A 21,878-nucleotide genomic window follows, 5' to 3' on the forward strand; every position below is an offset into this window, starting at 1 on the left:
CATTAACTCCCATTACCACCCGCTGTCATTATACAATAACTCCCATTACCATCCGCTGTCATTATACAATAACTCCCGTTACTATTCGCTGTCATTATACAATAACTCCCGTTACTATCCGCTGTCATTATACAATAACTCCAGTTACCATCCGCTGTCATTATACAATAACTCTCGTTAGTATCCGCTGTCATTATACAATAACTCCCGTTACTATCCGCTGTCATTATACAATAACTCCCGTTACCATCCGCTGTCATTATAAATAATTCCCATTACCATCCGCTGTCATTATACAATAACTCCAGTTACCACCCGCTGTCATTATACAATAACTCCCGTTACTATCCGCTGTCATTATACAATAACTCCAGTTACCATCCGCTGTCATTATACAATAACTCTCGATAGTATCCGCTGTCATTATACAATAACTCCCATTACTATCCGCTGTCATTATACAATAACTCCCGTTACCATCCGCTGTCATTATACAATAACTCCCATTGCCATCCGCTGTCTTTATATAATAACTTCCGTTACCATCCGCTGTCATTATACAATAACTCCCGTTACTATCCGCTGTCATTATACAATAACTCCCGTTACTATCCGCTGTCATTATAAATAACTCCCATTACCATCTGCTGTCATTATACAATAACTCCCGTTACTATTCGCTGTCATTATACAATAACTCCCGTTGCCATCCGCTGTCATTATATAATAACTTCCGTTACCATCCGCTGTCATTATACAATAACTCCCGTTACCATCCGCTGTCATTATATAATAACTTCCGTTACCATCCGCTGTCATTATACAATAACTCCCGTTACCATCCGCTGTCATTATTCAATAACTCCCATTACCACCCGCTGTCATTATACAATAACTCCCATTACCACCTGCTGTCATTATACAATAACTCCCGTTACTATCCGCTGTCATTATACAATAACTCCCGTTACCATTCGCTGTCATTATACAATCACTCCCGTTACCATCCGCTGTCATTATACAATAACTCCCGTTACTATTCGCTGTCATTATACAATAACTCCCGTTACTATTCGCTGTCATTATACAATAACTCCCATTACCACCCGCTGTCATTATACAATAACTCCCGTTACTATTCGCTGTCATTATACAATAACTCCCATTACCACCCGCTGTCATTATACAATAACTCCCATTACCATCCGCTGTCATTATACAATAACTCCCGTTACTATTCGCTGTCATTATACAATAACTCCCGTTACTATCCGCTGTCATTATACAATAACTCCAGTTACCATCCGCTGTCATTATACAATAACTCTCGTTAGTATCCGCTGTCATTATACAATAACTCCCGTTACTATCCGCTGTCATTATACAATAACTCCCGTTACCATCCGCTGTCATTATAAATAATTCCCATTACCATCCGCTGTCATTATACAATAACTCCAGTTACCACCCGCTGTCATTATACAATAACTCCCGTTACTATCCGCTGTCATTATACAATAACTCCAGTTACCATCCGCTGTCATTATACAATAACTCTCGTTAGTATCCGCTGTCATTATACAATAACTCCCATTACTATCCGCTGTCATTATACAATAACTCCCGTTACCATCCGCTGTCATTATACAATAACTCCCGTTGCCATCCGCTGTCATTATATAATAACTTCCGTTACCATCCGCTGTCATTATACAATAACTCCCGTTACTATCCGCTGTCATTATACAATAACTCCCGTTACTATCCGCTGTCATTATAAATAACTCCCATTACCATCTGCTGTCATTATACAATAACTCCCGTTACTATTCGCTGTCATTATACAATAACTCCCGTTGCCATCCGCTGTCATTATATAATAACTTCCGTTACCATCCGCTGTCATTATACAATAACTCCCGTTACCATCCGCTGTCATTATATAATAACTTCCGTTACCATCCGCTGTCATTATACAATAACTCCAGTTACCACCCGCTGTCATTATACAATAACTCCCGTTACTATCCGCTGTCATTATACAATAACTCCAGTTACCATCCGCTGTCATTATACAATAACTCTCGTTAGTATCCGCTGTCATTATACAATAACTCCCATTACTATCCGCTGTCATTATACAATAACTCCCGTTACCATCCGCTGTCATTATACAATAACTCCCGTTGCCATCCGCTGTCATTATATAATAACTTCCGTTACCATCCGCTGTCATTATACAATAACTCCCGTTACTATCCGCTGTCATTATACAATAACTCCCGTTACTATCCGCTGTCATTATAAATAACTCCCATTACCATCTGCTGTCATTATACAATAACTCCCGTTACTATTCGCTGTCATTATACAATAACTCCCGTTGCCATCCGCTGTCATTATATAATAACTTCCGTTACCATCCGCTGTCATTATACAATAACTCCCGTTACCATCCGCTGTCATTATATAATAACTTCCGTTACCATCCGCTGTCATTATACAATAACTCCAGTTACCACCCGCTGTCATTATACAATAACTCCCGTTACCATCCGCTGTCATTATACAATAACTCACGTTACTATCCGCTATCATTATACAATAACTCACGTTACCATCCGCTGTCATTATACAATAACTCCCGTTACCATCCGCTGTCATTATATAATAACTTCCGTTACCATCCGCTGTCATTATACAATAACTCCCGTTACCATCCGCTGTCATTATTCAATAACTCCCATTACCACCCGCTGTCATTATACAATAACTCCCATTACCACCTGCTGTCATTATACAATAACTCCCGTTACTATCCGCTGTCATTATACAATAACTCCCGTTACCATTCGCTGTCATTATACAATCACTCCCGTTACCATCCGCTGTCATTATACAATAACTCCCGTTACTATCCGCTGTCATTATACAATAACTCCCGTTACTATTCGCTGTCATTATACAATAACTCCCATTACCACCCGCTGTCATTATACAATAACTCCCGTTACTATTCGCTGTCATTATACAATAACTCCCATTACCACCCGCTGTCATTATACAATAACTCCCATTACCATCCGCTGTCATTATACAATAACTCCCGTTACTATTCGCTGTCATTATACAATAACTCCCGTTACTATCCGCTGTCATTATACAATAACTCCAGTTACCATCCGCTGTCATTATACAATAACGCTCGTTAGTATCCGCTGTCATTATACAATAACTCCCGTTACTATCCGCTGTCATTATACAATAACTCCCGTTACCATCCGCTGTCATTATAAATAATTCCCATTACCATCCGCTGTCATTATACAATAACTCCAGTTACCACCCGCTGTCATTATACAATAACTCCCGTTACTATCCGCTGTCATTATACAATAACTCCAGTTACCATCCGCTGTCATTATACAATAACTCTCGTTAGTATCCGCTGTCATTATACAATAACTCCCATTACTATCCGCTGTCATTATACAATAACTCCCGTTACCATCCGCTGTCATTATACAATAACTCCCGTTGCCATCCGCTGTCATTATATAATAACTTCCGTTACCATCCGCTGTCATTATACAATAACTCCCGTTACTATCCGCTGTCATTATACAATAACTCCCGTTACTATCCGCTGTCATTATAAATAACTCCCATTACCATCTGCTGTCATTATACAATAACTCCCGTTACTATTCGCTGTCATTATACAATAACTCCCGTTGCCATCCGCTGTCATTATATAATAACTTCCGTTACCATCCGCTGTCATTATACAATAACTCCCGTTACCATCCGCTGTCATTATATAATAACTTCCGTTACCATCCGCTGTCATTATACAATAACTCCAGTTACCACCCGCTGTCATTATACAATAACTCCCGTTACTATCCGCTGTCATTATACAATAACTCCAGTTACCATCCGCTGTCATTATACAATAACTCTCGTTAGTATCCGCTGTCATTATACAATAACTCCCATTACTATCCGCTGTCATTATACAATAACTCCCGTTACCATCCGCTGTCATTATACAATAACTCCCGTTGCCATCCGCTGTCATTATATAATAACTTCCGTTACCATCCGCTGTCATTATACAATAACTCCCGTTACTATCCGCTGTCATTATACAATAACTCCCGTTACTATCCGCTGTCATTATAAATAACTCCCATTACCATCTGCTGTCATTATACAATAACTCCCGTTACTATTCGCTGTCATTATACAATAACTCCCGTTGCCATCCGCTGTCATTATATAATAACTTCCGTTACCATCCGCTGTCATTATACAATAACTCCCGTTACCATCCGCTGTCATTATATAATAACTTCCGTTACCATCCGCTGTCATTATACAATAACTCCAGTTACCACCCGCTGTCATTATACAATAACTCCCGTTACCATCCGCTGTCATTATACAATAACTCACGTTACTATCCGCTATCATTATACAATAACTCACGTTACTATCCGCTGTCATTATACAATAACTCCCATTACCACACGCTGTCATTATACAATAACTCCCATTGCCAACCGCTGTCATTATACAATAACTCCCGTTACCATCCGCTGTCATTATACAATAACTCCCGTCACTATCCGCTGTCATTATACAATAACTCACGTTACTATCCGCTGTCATTATACAATAACTCGGGTTACTATCCGCTGTCATTATACAATAACTCCCGTTACTATTCGCTGTCATGATACAATAACTCCCGTTACCATCCGCTGTCATTATTCAATAACTCCCATTACCACCCGCTGTCATTATACAATAACTCCCGTTACTATCCGCTGTCATTATACAATAACTCCAGTTACCACCTGCTGTCATTATACAATAACTCCCGTTACTATCCGCTGTCATTATACAATAACTCCCGTTACCATTCGCTGTCATTATACAATCACTCCCGTTACCATCCGCTGTCATTATACAATAACTCCCGTTACTATCCGCTGTCATTATACAATAACTCCCGTTACTATTTGCTGTCATTATACAATAACTCCCATTACCACCCGCTGTCATTATACAATAACTCCCATTACTATCCGCTGTCATTATAAATAACGCCCGTTACTATTCGCTGTCATTATACAATAACTCCCATTACTATCCGCTGTCATTATACAATAACTCCCGTTACCATCCGCTGTCATTATACAATAACTCCCGTTGCCATCCGCTGTCATTATATAATAACTTCCGTTACCATCCGCTGTCATTATACAATAACTCCCGTTACTATCCGCTGTCATTATACAATAACTCCCGTTACTATCCGCTGTCATTATAAATAACTCCCATTACCATCTGCTGTCATTATACAATAACTCCCGTTACTATTCGCTGTCATTATACAATAACTCCCGTTGCCATCCGCTGTCATTATATAATAACTTCCGTTACCATCCGCTGTCATTATACAATAACTCCCGTTACCATCCGCTGTCATTATATAATAACTTCCGTTACCATCCGCTGTCATTATACAATAACTCCAGTTACCACCCGCTGTCATTATACAATAACTCCCGTTACCATCCGCTGTCATTATACAATAACTCACGTTACTATCCGCTATCATTATACAATAACTCACGTTACCATCCGCTGTCATTATACAATAACTCCCGTTACCATCCGCTGTCATTATATAATAACTTCCGTTACCATCCGCTGTCATTATACAATAACTCCCGTTACCATCCGCTGTCATTATTCAATAACTCCCATTACCACCCGCTGTCATTATACAATAACTCCCATTACCACCTGCTGTCATTATACAATAACTCCCGTTACTATCCGCTGTCATTATACAATAACTCCCGTTACCATTCGCTGTCATTATACAATCACTCCCGTTACCATCCGCTGTCATTATACAATAACTCCCGTTACTATCCGCTGTCATTATACAATAACTCCCGTTACTATTCGCTGTCATTATACAATAACTCCCATTACCACCCGCTGTCATTATACAATAACTCCCGTTACTATTCGCTGTCATTATACAATAACTCCCATTACCACCCGCTGTCATTATACAATAACTCCCATTACCATCCGCTGTCATTATACAATAACTCCCGTTACTATTCGCTGTCATTATACAATAACTCCCGTTACTATCCGCTGTCATTATACAATAACTCCAGTTACCATCCGCTGTCATTATACAATAACTCTCGTTAGTATCCGCTGTCATTATACAATAACTCCCGTTACTATCCGCTGTCATTATACAATAACTCCCGTTACCATCCGCTGTCATTATAAATAATTCCCATTACCATCCGCTGTCATTATACAATAACTCCAGTTACCACCCGCTGTCATTATACAATAACTCCCGTTACTATCCGCTGTCATTATACAATAACTCCAGTTACCATCCGCTGTCATTATACAATAACTCTCGTTAGTATCCGCTGTCATTATACAATAACTCCCATTACTATCCGCTGTCATTATACAATAACTCCCGTTACCATCCGCTGTCATTATACAATAACTCCCGTTGCCATCCGCTGTCATTATATAATAACTTCCGTTACCATCCGCTGTCATTATACAATAACTCCCGTTACTATCCGCTGTCATTATACAATAACTCCCGTTACTATCCGCTGTCATTATAAATAACTCCCATTACCATCTGCTGTCATTATACAATAACTCCCGTTACTATTCGCTGTCATTATACAATAACTCCCGTTGCCATCCGCTGTCATTATATAATAACTTCCGTTACCATCCGCTGTCATTATACAATAACTCCCGTTACCATCCGCTGTCATTATATAATAACTTCCGTTACCATCCGCTGTCATTATACAATAACTCCAGTTACCACCCGCTGTCATTATACAATAACTCCCGTTACTATCCGCTGTCATTATACAATAACTCCAGTTACCATCCGCTGTCATTATACAATAACTCTCGTTAGTATCCGCTGTCATTATACAATAACTCCCATTACTATCCGCTGTCATTATACAATAACTCCCGTTACCATCCGCTGTCATTATACAATAACTCCCGTTGCCATCCGCTGTCATTATATAATAACTTCCGTTACCATCCGCTGTCATTATACAATAACTCCCGTTACTATCCGCTGTCATTATACAATAACTCCCGTTACTATCCGCTGTCATTATAAATAACTCCCATTACCATCTGCTGTCATTATACAATAACTCCCGTTACTATTCGCTGTCATTATACAATAACTCCCGTTGCCATCCGCTGTCATTATATAATAACTTCCGTTACCATCCGCTGTCATTATACAATAACTCCCGTTACCATCCGCTGTCATTATATAATAACTTCCGTTACCATCCGCTGTCATTATACAATAACTCCAGTTACCACCCGCTGTCATTATACAATAACTCCCGTTACCATCCGCTGTCATTATACAATAACTCACGTTACTATCCGCTATCATTATACAATAACTCACGTTACTATCCGCTGTCATTATACAATAACTCCCATTACCACACGCTGTCATTATACAATAACTCCCATTGCCAACCGCTGTCATTATACAATAACTCCCGTTACCATCCGCTGTCATTATACAATAACTCCCGTCACTATCCGCTGTCATTATACAATAACTCACGTTACTATCCGCTGTCATTATACAATAACTCGGGTTACTATCCGCTGTCATTATACAATAACTCCCGTTACTATTCGCTGTCATGATACAATAACTCCCGTTACCATCCGCTGTCATTATTCAATAACTCCTATTACCACCCGCTGTCATTATACAATAACTCCCGTTACTATCCGCTGTCATTATACAATAACTCCAGTTACCACCTGCTGTCATTATACAATAACTCCCGTTACTATCCGCTGTCATTATACAATAACTCCCGTTACCATTCGCTGTCATTATACAATCACTCCCGTTACCATCCGCTGTCATTATACAATAACTCCCGTTACTATCCGCTGTCATTATACAATAACTCCCGTTACTATTTGCTGTCATTATACAATAACTCCCATTACCACCCGCTGTCATTATACAATAACTCCCATTACTATCCGCTGTCATTATAAATAACGCCCGTTACTATTCGCTGTCATTATACAATAACTCCCATTACCACCCGCTGTCATTATACAATAACTCCCATTACCATCCGCTGTCATTATACAATAACTCCCGTTACTATTCGCTGTCATTATACAATAACTCCCATTACCACCCGCTGTCATTATACAATAACTCCCATTACCACCTGCTGTCATTATACAATAACTCCCGTTACTATCCGCTGTCATTATACAATAACTCCCGTTACCATTCGCTGTCATTATACAATAACTCCCGTTACTATCCGCTGTCATTATACAATAACTCCCGTTACTATTCGCTGTCATTATACAATAACTCCCATTACCACCCGCTGTCATTATACAATAACTCCCGTTACTATCCGCTGTCATTATAAATAACGCCCGTTACTATTCGCTGTCATTATACAATAACTCCCATTACCACCCGCTGTCATTATGCAATAACTCCCGTTACCATCCGCTGTCATTATACAATAACTCTCGTTAGTATCCGCTGTCATTATACAATAACTTCCGTTACCATCCGCTGTCATTATACAATAACTCCCGTTACCATCCGCTGTCATTATATAATAACTTCCGTTACCACCCGCTGTCATTATACAATAACTCCAGTTACTATCCACTGTCATTATACAATAACTCCCGTTGCCATCCGCTGTCATTATACAATAACTTCCGTTACCATGCGCTGTCATTATACAATAACTCCCATTACCACCCGCTGTCATTATACAATAACTCCCGTTACCATCCGCTGTCATTATACAATAACTCCCGTTACCACCCGCTGTCATTATACAATAACTCCCGTTACCATCCGCTGTCATTATACAATTACTCCCGTTACCGTCCGCTGTCATTATACAATAACTCCCGTTACCGTCCGCTGTCATTATACAATAACTCCAGTTACCACCCACTGTCATTATACAATAACTCCCGTTACTATCCGCTGTCATTATACAATAACTCCCGTTACCACCCGCTGTCATTATACAATAACTCCCATTACCACCCGCTGTCATTATACAATAACTCCCGTTACTATCCGCTGTCATTATACAATAACTCCCGTTACTATCCGCTGTCATTATAAATAACTCCCATTACCATCTGCTGTCATTATACAATAACTCCCGTTACTATTCGCTGTCATTATACAATAACTCCCGTTACCACCCGCTGTCATTATACAATAACTCCCATTACCACAGTACAGTGTTTTAGGACAAATCCGCTATATTTCCTACTGGGTAAATTTGGCCTAAAAATTTAAATTCTCTAATCAATTTTCTAAAGTTCTGGGTTTGGTGAACACATTTTATATTTTGAAAAGTGTATTTTTTTAAATGATATATTTAGATATCCAGGTTAAGGCCAATAAATACACCTGTGTAATGAGACAGCGGATGTACAAACAGGATACTACAGGGTCAGTTTTTATCCAGGCAGGTATTATTACTATCATTATATGGGAGTCACAAATATAAGTAATATAATATAAATATAAGAAGGAGCTACAGTTTATGGGAGTTTTAGTTCACTAACAGTTACTAGTTGGTGGAGCAAAGAGTTAATATAGTTAATATTTTAGGCTGAATTTTGCAAGTTGTTGTTGACACACTGACTGTTTAGGAAATGGACCCAATTGACTTATTTTGGCTTTTGTTGCAAATTAGGTCCCAGAATAAGCCCACATCCATCAGCACCACTCAGGGGTCTATTTACTAAACACTGTATCGCAAACGGAGAATTTGTGGCCGAGCTAGCCAGGCTGACACTATGGCTGAATGTTTACACAATAACCAATTTAGCAACAATCACTGTTTGGAAAATAAACCCTTTAATGTATACGTCTGTCTGCGGATGATGAGAGCTGCAGTCCCTGCCTTGTTAACACTTACAAATGCCTCTAAACAGCTATGACATTATAAATAGTAAACTATATGTTGCAATAAAATAATGGTTTATTTACATTGAGCACCCCAGTACCCCCAAACCAGGAGATAGCTCTTTCCTTCATGAAGCTGTGCACCCCACTCACCATGAATTAACTGTACCATATGGATGGGGAGCAAAGGGTTAGAGCTAAGGGAAGCTGGGAAGCAGTGTGACTTCCTAAAATCCCAGTGTCAATAAATCCTGCCTTCACAGGCAATATGGAAACACAAACAAACATTTCCCCTTCCAACCCTCTGCCTGGTGAACCATTAACCTGCCAGAGATAAACCCAGGATCAGCAGGAACTCCTAGAATGAAATGAAGAATGTCTGTGCCTATATTGGGGTCCCCCATGGACCCTAAGCATGCAATACTTGCATTGTACACTGACAGCTGGGATCTCCTCACAGAGGTCATAACAAGCAATGCACACAATCCCCAGCCAGCCAGCCTTCTCCCAGGCTGCAGACCCAGAATGAGATATTCCAATGAGATGGGAGCTGTTACAATGTATCAGAGGGATGGAGCACTGACTAACCTGGTTCCTTTGTCCCCCATCACCAGGCAGTCCTTGCAGACTCTTGTCAAGGTGGGTGCACACAGGGTAAGTGATGCTGGGTACCTCTCCCAGGGAAGCAAGCACTTTGTTATGGCTGTCAGTAAATCCTGGGGAGATTAGAGGGTGTGAGAAGGAGGGATGATGATTAGGACCTCTCACAGCTCGGTGTCTTTCAGCCCTGGCTGGATGTGGGCTGTGCAATGTGACAGCTTCACAGATCCACCCTCACTAGGCTCTGCTTCCTGCCCAGGGCTGGGGCTCAGCCTCTCTCTGCTGGAGGCTGTCTGACACGGTCCCTGCCCACTCACTGACCCCCTCCCATCACTCCCATCCAGCCACGGGTCATGGAGAGGCCACCTCTGGAATGTTACTGACACAGCAATTCACATCACTCTGACCCAGACTCTGGAATGGTACAGTCTGTGCTATGTCTCTCAGTGCACAATGTTTACTATTTATCAAAAATACCAACAAAAAAATCCATTCCATCACTCCCAGTATCCTTAGCACACAGGAACCCAGGCTAAATTATGGTTTCTAAACAGATTGCAAGCTGTATGACATCACTGTGCTGTATAAACAGATTGTAAGCTCTATCTATTACGTCACTGTGCTATATAAACAGACTGCAAGCTGTATGACATCATTGTGCTATATAAACAGACTGCAAGCTGTATGACATCACTGTGCTATATAAACAGATTGCAAGCTGTATGACATCACTGTGCTATATAAACAGATTGCAAGCTCTATCTATGACGTCACTGTGCTATATAAACAGACTGCAAGCTGTATGACATCATTGTACTATATAAACAGATTGCAAGCTGTATGACATCACTGTGCTAAATAAACAGACTTCAAGCTGTATGACATCACTGTACTATATAAACAGATTGCAAGCTGTATGACATCACTGTACTATATAAACAGACTGCAAGCTGTATGACATCACTGTGCTATATAAACAGATTGCAAGCTCTATCTATGACATCACTGTGCTATATAAACAGATTGCAAGCTCTATCTATTACATCACTGTGCTATATAGACAGATGCAAGCTGTATGACATCACTGTGCTATATAAACAGATTGCAAGCTCTATCTATGACATCACTGTGCTATATAAACAGATTGCAAGCTCTATCTATTACATCACTGTACTATATAAACAGATTGCAAGCTGCATGACATCACTGTGCTATATAAACAGATTGCAAGCTCTATCTATTACATCACTGTACTATATAAACAGATTGCAAGCTCTATCTATTACATCACTGTGCTATATAAACAGATTGCAAGCTCTATCTATTACATCACTGTGCTATATAAACAGATTGCAAGCTCTATCTATTACATCACTGTACTATATAAACAGATTGCAAGCTGTATGACATCACTGTGCTATATAAACAGACTGCAAGCTGTATGACATCACTGTGCTATATAAACAGATTGCAAGCTCTATCTATGACATCACTGTACTATATAAACAGATTGCAAGCTCTATCTATTACATCACTGTGCTATATAAACAGATTGCAAGCTGTATGACATCTGTAACAGAACTTCATCATCCCCTAAGCCCTGTGGAATAAGACAGTGAATTGCATGATAACGCATCTGTTCGGTAGTTTGATTCGTTCTTTATCAGTATATTTCTACCGAACACCGGACTGCCTTGATGTATAATAAAAGCATATTTTACCCTCCCAGCTTGTTCCCAGCCGTTCGTATCGTTCAGCACGAACTCCGTGTGTAAAATATAGGTGGCCGCCGTTTCGGAACTTACACGTGTTCGCGGCCATCTTGCGCACGAACAGCGGTGTTTGCCTGTGAACGCATGGAACTAAAAACGGATACGCAAACAGGCGAACACCGCTGAGACCTCCATGCGCCCAGAACTTCGTGCTGGAACTACCGAACAACGGGCCGTTCGGTAGTTACACTTAATCTTCTATGGGGAGTTCAGCGAACACGGAGATAGTTGTGGATGACAAGGATTTCGTAGAGTTTTAACAGGCGAACGGAGACCGACCGCAGGGCCAAAACTTGTGGAACTCTTTTCGGCTAGAAAATCCGTGCGGTCGGTCAAAACTTCAAACATCCATAACTCCCGAACCCCTCAACCGAATGAGCTGAAATTTGGACATATTGTTCCCCTAACCAAGACCTATCAAGCGGTGCTGGACTTAAAGGTGTACCCCCTGTTTTTGGGGTACATCCAGAACTTGGGTAAAATACTGTATGTTATAATTATGTTATGTGTTTATCTGAGGGGAGGAGACGTGGGGGTGTTACCATGCATATGATTGGTTATTTTCAACCTCCCCCTGGGTGTGTTCTGTGTGGACTTTTTTGTAATAAAAAGCAGGCTGGGTGTTCCAGTCCTCAGTTCTTCTTGACCCTTCAAAACGTAGCCTCGTCTCGTTCTTGGAAGGGGATTATTTGGGAATATTACTCTGCTCTGTTTCAGCTGAACCTGACTCTCACTCTGGATATCGTGGATGGGATTACGCCAGCTTTACTTCTCCACAGCAGCTTGCAGGGAAAAGGACGTCTCCAACGGCAGATACCCTCTCTCTACCTGGGTAGCCGTTACAACATCACTGTGCTATATAAACAGATTGCAAGCTGTATGACATCACTGTGCAATATAAACAGATTGCAAGCTCTATCTATGACATCACTGTGCTATATAAACAGATTGCAAGCTCTATCTATTACATCACTGTACTATATAAACAGATTGCAAGCTGTATGACATCACTGTGCTATATAAACAGATTGCAAGCTCTATCTATTACATCACTGTACTATATAAACAGATTGCAAGCTCTATCTATTACATCACTGTGCTATATAAACAGATTGCAAGCTCTATCTATTACATCACTGTGCTATATAAACAGATTGCAAGCTCTATCTATGACATCACTGTGCTATATAAGCGGATTGCAATCTCTATCTATTACATCACTGTGCTATATAAACAGATTGCAAGCTCTATCTATTACATCACTGTGCTATATAAACAGATTGCAAGCTCTATCTATTACATCACTGTACTATATAAACAGATTGTAAGCTGTATGACATCACTGTGCTGTATAAACAGAGTGTAAGCTCTATCTATTACATCACTGTACTATATAAACAGACTGCAAGCTGTATGACATCACTGTGCTATATAAACAGATTGCAAACTCTATCTATTACATCACTGTACTATATAAACAGACTGCAAGCTGTATGACATCACTGTGCTATATAAACAGATTGCAAACTCTATCTATGACATCACTGTGCTATATAAGCGGATTGCAAACTCTATCTATTACATCACTGTGCTATATAAACAGATTGAAAGCTCTATCTATTACATAACTGTGCTATATAAACAGACTGCAAGCTGTATGACATCACTGTGCTATATAAACAGACTGCAAGCTGTATGACATCACTGTGCTATATAAACAGATTGCAAGCTGTATGATATCACTGTGCTATATAAACAGATTGCAAGCTCTATCTATGACATCATTGTACTATATGGACTGCAAGCTGTATGACATCACTGTGCTATATAAACAGATTGCAAGCTTCATGACCAGTGGCGTACACACACTCCATGGGGCCCCGGTGCAAAACTGATCAGTGGGCCCCCCCTACCATGAACCTCCCCCCTGACTGTGGGCCCCTCCCCCCGACACATACATACAGACACAAACACATACACACACCCCCGACAGACACATACATACATACACACATGCAGACACATACATACAGAGACACACACGCAGACACATTCATACAGAGACACACACAGACACACACATACATACACACATACAGAGACACTGTGACACAGATACACATACATACACAGACATACATACAGATACACACATACAGAAACAGACACACACACACAGAGACACAGACACACAATCATACACACATACAGAGACACAGACACAAACATACATACACAGACATACATACAGATACACACACACACATACAGAGACAAAGACATACACACAGAGACACAGACACACACACATACATACACACACAGACACAGACACAGACATACATGTGGATACACACACACACACAGACACAGACATACATACAGATAAACCCACACATACACACAGATACACAGACACAGACATACACACATACAGAGACACAGACACACACACATACAGAGACACAGACATATATACACACATACAGAGACACAGACATACATACACACATACAGAGACACAGACATACATACACACATATACATACACAGACATACATACACACATACAGAGACACAGACATACATACACACATACACAGACACATACATACATACACACATACAGAGACACAGACATACACACATACAGAGACACAGACATACATACACACATGCAGAGGCACAGGCATATACACATACAGAGACACAGACATACATACACACAGACACAGACAGACAAACACACAGACACAGACATACATACACACATACGGAGACACAGACATACATACACACATACAGAGACACAGACATACATACACACATATACATATATAGACATACATACACACATACAGAGACACAGACATACATACACACATACACAGACACATACATACATACACACATACAGAGACACAGACATACATACACACATGCAGAGGCACAGGCATACACACATACAGAGACACAGACATACATACACACAGACACAGACAGACAAACACACAGACACAGACATACATACACACATACGGAGACACAGACATACATACACACATACAGAGACACAGACATACATACACACATATACATACACAGACATACATACACACATACAGAGACACAGACATACACACATACAGAGACACAGACATACATACACACATACAGAGACACAGACATACATACACACATGCAGAGGCACAGGCATACACACATACAGAGACACAGACATACATACACACAGACACAGACAGACAAACACACAGACACAGACATACATACACACATACGGAGACACAGACATACATACACACATACAGAGACACAGACATACATACACACATATACATACACAGACATACATACACACATACAGAGACACAGACATACACACATACAGAGACACAGACATACATACACACATACAGAGACACAGACATACATGCACACATGCACAGACATACATACACACATACACACACACTTCCTCCAAGCCGTGATGATGTCCTCACAGGGGGTCCGGTTGAGCACTTAAAGCGCTCAGCGCAGACCGGGCCCCCTTAAAATCCATGTCCATCGGGTGGCCCTAACAGCATGGGCCACCCGATGGACCCCTTGACATGTGGCCCCGGCGGTTTGCCGCACGGGCCGGGGCCGCAAAGTGTGGCAGCTGCTACCCGGTCGCGGGGGGCCGCAGGGTGGCCGGGCCCCCTGGAGTGCCGGGCCCAGTCGCAGCTGTGACCCCTGCGACCGCGGTACGTATGCCACTGTTCATGACATCACTGTGCTGTATAAACAGATTGCAAGCTGTATGACATCACTGTGCTATATAAACAGATTGCAAGCTCTATCTATGACATCACTGTGCTATATAAACAGATTGCAAGCTCTATCTATGACTTCACTGTACTATATAAACAGATTGCAAGCTCTATCTATGACATCACTGTGCTATATAAACAGATTGCAAGCTGTATGACATCACTGTGCTATATAAACAGATTGCAAGCTCTGTGACATCACTGTGCTATATAAACAGATTGCAAGCTCTATCTATTACATCACTGTGCTCTATAAACAGATTGCAAGCTCTATCTATGACTTCACTGTACTATATAAACAGATTGCAAGCTCTATCTATGACATCACTGTGCTATATAAACAGATTGCAAGCTGTATGACATCACTGTGCTATATAAACAGATTGCAAGCTCTATCTATTACATCACTGTGCTATATAAACAGATTGCAAGCTCTATCTATGACATCACTGTGCTATATAAACAGATTGCAAGCTCTATCTATGACTTCACTGTACTATATGGACTGCAAGCTGTATGACATCACTGTGCTATATAAACAGATTGTAAGCTCTATCTATGACATCACTGTGCTATATAAACAGATTGCAAGCTGCATGACATCACTGTGCTCTATAAACAGATTGCAAGCTCTATCTATGACATCACTGTGCTCTATAAACAGATTGCAAGCTCTATCTATGACATCACTGTGCTATATGAACAGATTGCAAGCTCTATCTATGACTTCACTGTACTATAAGGACTGCAAGCTGTATGACATCACTGTGCTATTTAAACAGATTGCAAGCTCTATCTATTACATCACTGTGTTATATAAACAGATTGTAAGTTCTATCTGTGACATCACTGTGCTATATAAACAGATTGCAAGCTCTATCTATGACTTCACTGTACTATAAGGACTGCAAGCTGTATGACATCACTGTGCTATATAAACAGATTGCAAGCTCTATCTATTACATCACTGTGTTATATAAACAGATTGTAAGCTCTATCTGTGACATCACTGTGCTATATAAACAGATTGTAAGCTCTATCTGTGACATCATTGTGCTATATAAACAGATTGTAAGCTCTATCTGTGACATCACTGTGCTATATAAACAGATTGCAAGCTCTATCTATGACTTCACTGTACTATATGGACTGCAAGCTGTATGATATCACTGTGCTATATAAACAAATTGCAAGCTCTATCTATGACATCATTGTGCTCTATAAACAGATTGCTAGCTCTGTGACATCACTGTGCTCTAAAAACAGATTGCAAGCTCTGTGACATCACTGTGCGAGATACACAGATTGCAAGCTCTATGAAATCACTGTGCTCTAAAAACAGATTGCAAGCGGTATCTATGACATCGCTGTGCTATATAAAAAGACTGCAAGCTGTAAGATTTTACTGTGCTATATAAATAGATTGCAAGCTGTATGCCATCACTGTGCTATATAAACAGATTGCAAGCTCTATCTATTACATCACTGTGCTATATAAACAGATTGCAAGCTCTATCTATTACATCACTGTGCTATATAAACAGATTGCAAGCTGTATGACATCACTGTGCTAGATAAACAGACTGCAAGCTGTATGACATCACTATGCTATATAAACAGATTGCAAGCTCTATCTATTACATCACTGTGCTATATAAGCAGTTTGCAAGTTATATGACATCACTGTGCTCTATAAACAGATTGCAAGCTCTATCTATGACATCACTGTGCTATATAAACAGATTGCAAGCTGTATGACATCACTGTGCTATATAAACAGATTGCAAGCTGTATGACATCACTGTGCTATATAAACAGATTGCAAGCTCTATCTATGACATCACTGTACTATATAAACAGATTGCAAGCTCTATCTATGACATCACTGTGCTATATAAACAGATTGCAAGCTGTATGACATCACTGTGCTATATAAACAGATTGCAAGCTGTATGACATCACTGTGCTATATAAACAGATTGCAAGCTCTATCTATTACATCACTGTACTCTATGGACTGCAAGCTCTATGACATTACTCTGCTATATAAACAAATTGCAAGCTCTATTGATGACATCATTGTGCTCTATAAACAGATTGCAAGCTCTGTGACATCATTGTGCTCTAGAAACAGATTGCAAGCTCTGTGACATCACTGTGCTATATAAACAGATTGCAAGCTCTATCCATTACATCAGTGTACTATATAAATAGATTGCAAGCTGTGTGACATCACTGTGAGCTATAAACATATTGCAAGCTGTATGACATCACTGTGCTATATAAACAGATTACAAGCTCTATCTATTACATCACTGTGCTATATAAACAGATAACAAACTTTATATATGACATCACTGTGCTGTATAAACAGACAGCAAGCTTTATCTATGACATCACTGTGCTCTATAAACAGATTGCAAGCTCTGTGAGATCACTGTGCTATATAAACAGTTCTATTACATCACTGTGCTATATAAGCAGATTGCAAACTCTATCTATTACATCACTGTGCTGTATAAACAGATTGCAAACTCTATTCCAACCATGTGCTCTATAAACAGACGGCAAGCTCTGTGACATCACTGTGCTGTATAAACAGTTATATTACATCACTGTGCTATTTAAACAGATTGCAAACTCTATCTATTACATCACTGTGCTATATAAACAGATTGCAAACTCTATCGATTACACCACTGTGCTATATAAACAGATAGCAAGCTTTATATATGACATCACTGTGCTATATAAAAAGATTGCAAGCTCTATCCATTACATCATTGAGCTATATAAACAGACTGCAAGCTGCATGACATCACTGTCCTATATGAACAGATTGCAAACTATATCTATTACATCACTGCTATAGAAACAAATTGCAAGCTCTATCGATTACATCACTGAGTTATATAAACAGATTTCAAGCCAAATCTATGACATCACTGAGCTATATTAACAGATTGCAAGCTGTATGACATCACTGTGCTATATAAACAGATTGCAAGCTGTGTGACATCACTGTGCAATATAAACAGATTGGAAGCTCTATCTATGACATCACTGTTCCAAATTATTATGCAAATTCTATTTAAGTGTCACAAAGATTAAATATTTTTTTTTCAGTTTAACTCATGGATGGCATTGTGTCTCAGGGCTCCTTTGATCACTGAAAACAATCTTGGGCACCTGTGATAATTAGATTGCCAGGTGAGCCCAATTTAAGGAAAAACTACTAAAGGAGGGTGTTCCACATTATTAAGCAGAGCACCATTTTCATGCAATATGGGGAAGGAAAAGGATCTCTCTGCTGAAAAAAAGAGTGAAATAGTTCAGTGCCTTGGACGAGGTATGAAAACATTAGATATTTCACGAAAACGTAAGTGTGATCATCGCACTATTAAGAGATTTGTGGCTGATTCAGAGCACAGACGGGTTCGTGCAGATAAAGGCACATTGAGGAAGATTTCTGCCAGATCCATGCATCGGATGAAGAGAGCAGCTGCTAAAATACCATTACATAGCAGCAAACAGATATTTGAAGCTGCTGGTGCCTCTGGAGTCCCATGGACATCAAGGTGTAGAGTCCTCCAGAGTCTTGCAACTGTGCATAAACCTTCTATTCGGCCACCACTAACCAATGCTCACAAGCAGAAACGGCTGCATTGGGCAGAAAAATACATGAAGACTAATTTTCAAACAGTCCTGTTCACTGATGAGTGCCGTGCAACCCTGGATGGTCCAGATGGATGGAGTAGTGGATGGTTGGTGGATGGCCACCCTGTTCCAACAAGGCTGCAACGTCAGCAATAGTTCAGTGCCTTGGACGAGGTATGAAAACATTAGATATTTCACGAAAACGTAAGTGTGATCATCGCACTATTAAGAGATTTGTGGCTGATTCAGAGCACAGACGGGTTCGTGCAGATAAAGGCACATTGAGGAAGATTTCTGCCAGATCCATGCATCGGATGAAGAGAGCAGCTGCTAAAATACCATTACATAGCAGCAAACAGATATTTGAAGCTGCTGGTGCCTCTGGAGTCCCATGGACATCAAGGTGTAGAGTCCTCCAGAGTCTTGCAACTGTGCATAAACCTTCTATTCGGCCACCACTAACCAATGCTCACAAGCAGAAACGGCTGCATTGGGCAGAAAAATACATGAAGACTAATTTTCAAACAGTCCTGTTCACTGATGAGTGCCGTGCAACCCTGGATGGTCCAGATGGATGGAGTAGTGGATGGTTGGTGGATGGCCACCCTGTTCCAACAAGGCTGCAACGTCAGCAAGGCGATGGTGGAGTCATGTTTTGGGCCGGAATTATGGGAAGAGAGCTGGTCGGCCCTTTTAGGGTCCCCAAAGGTGTAAGGTGTAAATATGACCTCTGCAAAGTATGTGGAGTTTCTGACTGACCACTTTCTTCCCTGGTACAGGAGGAAGAACTATGCTTTCCGTAATAAAATCATCTTCATGCATGACAATGCACCATCTCATGCTGCAAAGAATGCCTCTGCATCAATGGCTCCTATGGGGATAAAAGGAGAGAAAGTCATGGTGTGGACTCCATCCTCCCCTGACCTCAATCCTATTGAGAACCTTTGGAGCATCCTCAAGCAAAAGATCTATGAGGGTGGGAGGCAGTTTACATCCAAACAGCAGCTCTGGGAGGCTATTCTGACATCTTGCAAACAAATTCAAGCAGAAACTGTCCAAAAATGCACAAGTTCAATGGATGCTATCAAATAAGGGTTCCTATGTTAAAATGTAACGTGACCTGTTAAAATGTTTAAAAAGTTAAAATGTTGTTATAAGTTTGATTGAAATAGCTTTTGATTTCAGTAAATATGCTGCAAACACAACAAATTACAATTTTCAGTTCTTTACAACCTATAAAGTGTTTTGAAACTTACTGTGCTTAATAATTTGGAACAGTGCATTGTAAGTTTTTTCTGTTTAAAAAAATACTGTTATCATTAGGAGGTTTATTCAATAAAATTCGAGTTATACGCTTAATAGTTGATAACATGAGAATTATGCTGACTGTTATTTACATCAATTATTTAGGTAAATTTATTATCATAATAATTTGGAACAGGGTGTAAACAGATTGCAAGCTGTATGACATCACTGTGCGCTATAAACAGATTGCAAGCTCTATCTATGACATCACTGTGCTATATAAACAGATTGCAAGCTCTATCTATGACATCACTGTGCTATATAAACAGATTGCAAGCTCTATCTATGACATCACTGTGCTATATAAACAGATTGCAATCTCTATCTATGACATCACTGTGCTATATAAACAGATTGCAATCTCTATCTATGACATCACTGTGCTATATAAACAGATTGCAATCTCTATCTATGACATCACTGTGCTATATAAACAGATTGCAAACTCTATCTGTGACATCATTGTGCTATATAAACAGATTGCAATCTCTATCTGTGACATCATTGTGCTATATAAACAGATTGCAATCTCTATCTGTGACATCATTGTGCTATATAAACAGATTGCAAGCTCTATCTGTGACATCACTGTGCTATATAAACAGATTGCAAGCTGTATGACATCACTGTGCTATATAAACAGATTGCAATCTCTATCTG

At 40.0% G+C, this 21,878-nt stretch overlaps 1 protein-coding gene across 2 annotated transcripts in view; it reads right to left on the reverse strand.

Moving 5' to 3' along the window:
- Positions 1-10,871, reverse strand: part of LOC134573100 (beta-arrestin-1) — a 292,660-nt gene extending 281,789 nt beyond the window's left edge. For both annotated transcript variants that reach the window (XM_063432592.1, XM_063432574.1), the window contains exon 1: positions 10,643-10,871. In XM_063432592.1, the coding sequence (XP_063288662.1) occupies positions 10,643-10,662 (20 nt within the window). In that variant the 5' untranslated portion in view covers positions 10,663-10,871. The remainder of the gene's footprint in view (positions 1-10,642) is intronic.
- Positions 10,872-21,878: the final 11,007 nt, after the last annotated feature.

Source organism: Pelobates fuscus, chromosome 1 (assembly GCF_036172605.1).
Source record: "Pelobates fuscus isolate aPelFus1 chromosome 1, aPelFus1.pri, whole genome shotgun sequence".
NCBI lineage: Eukaryota > Metazoa > Chordata > Amphibia > Anura > Pelobatidae > Pelobates > Pelobates fuscus.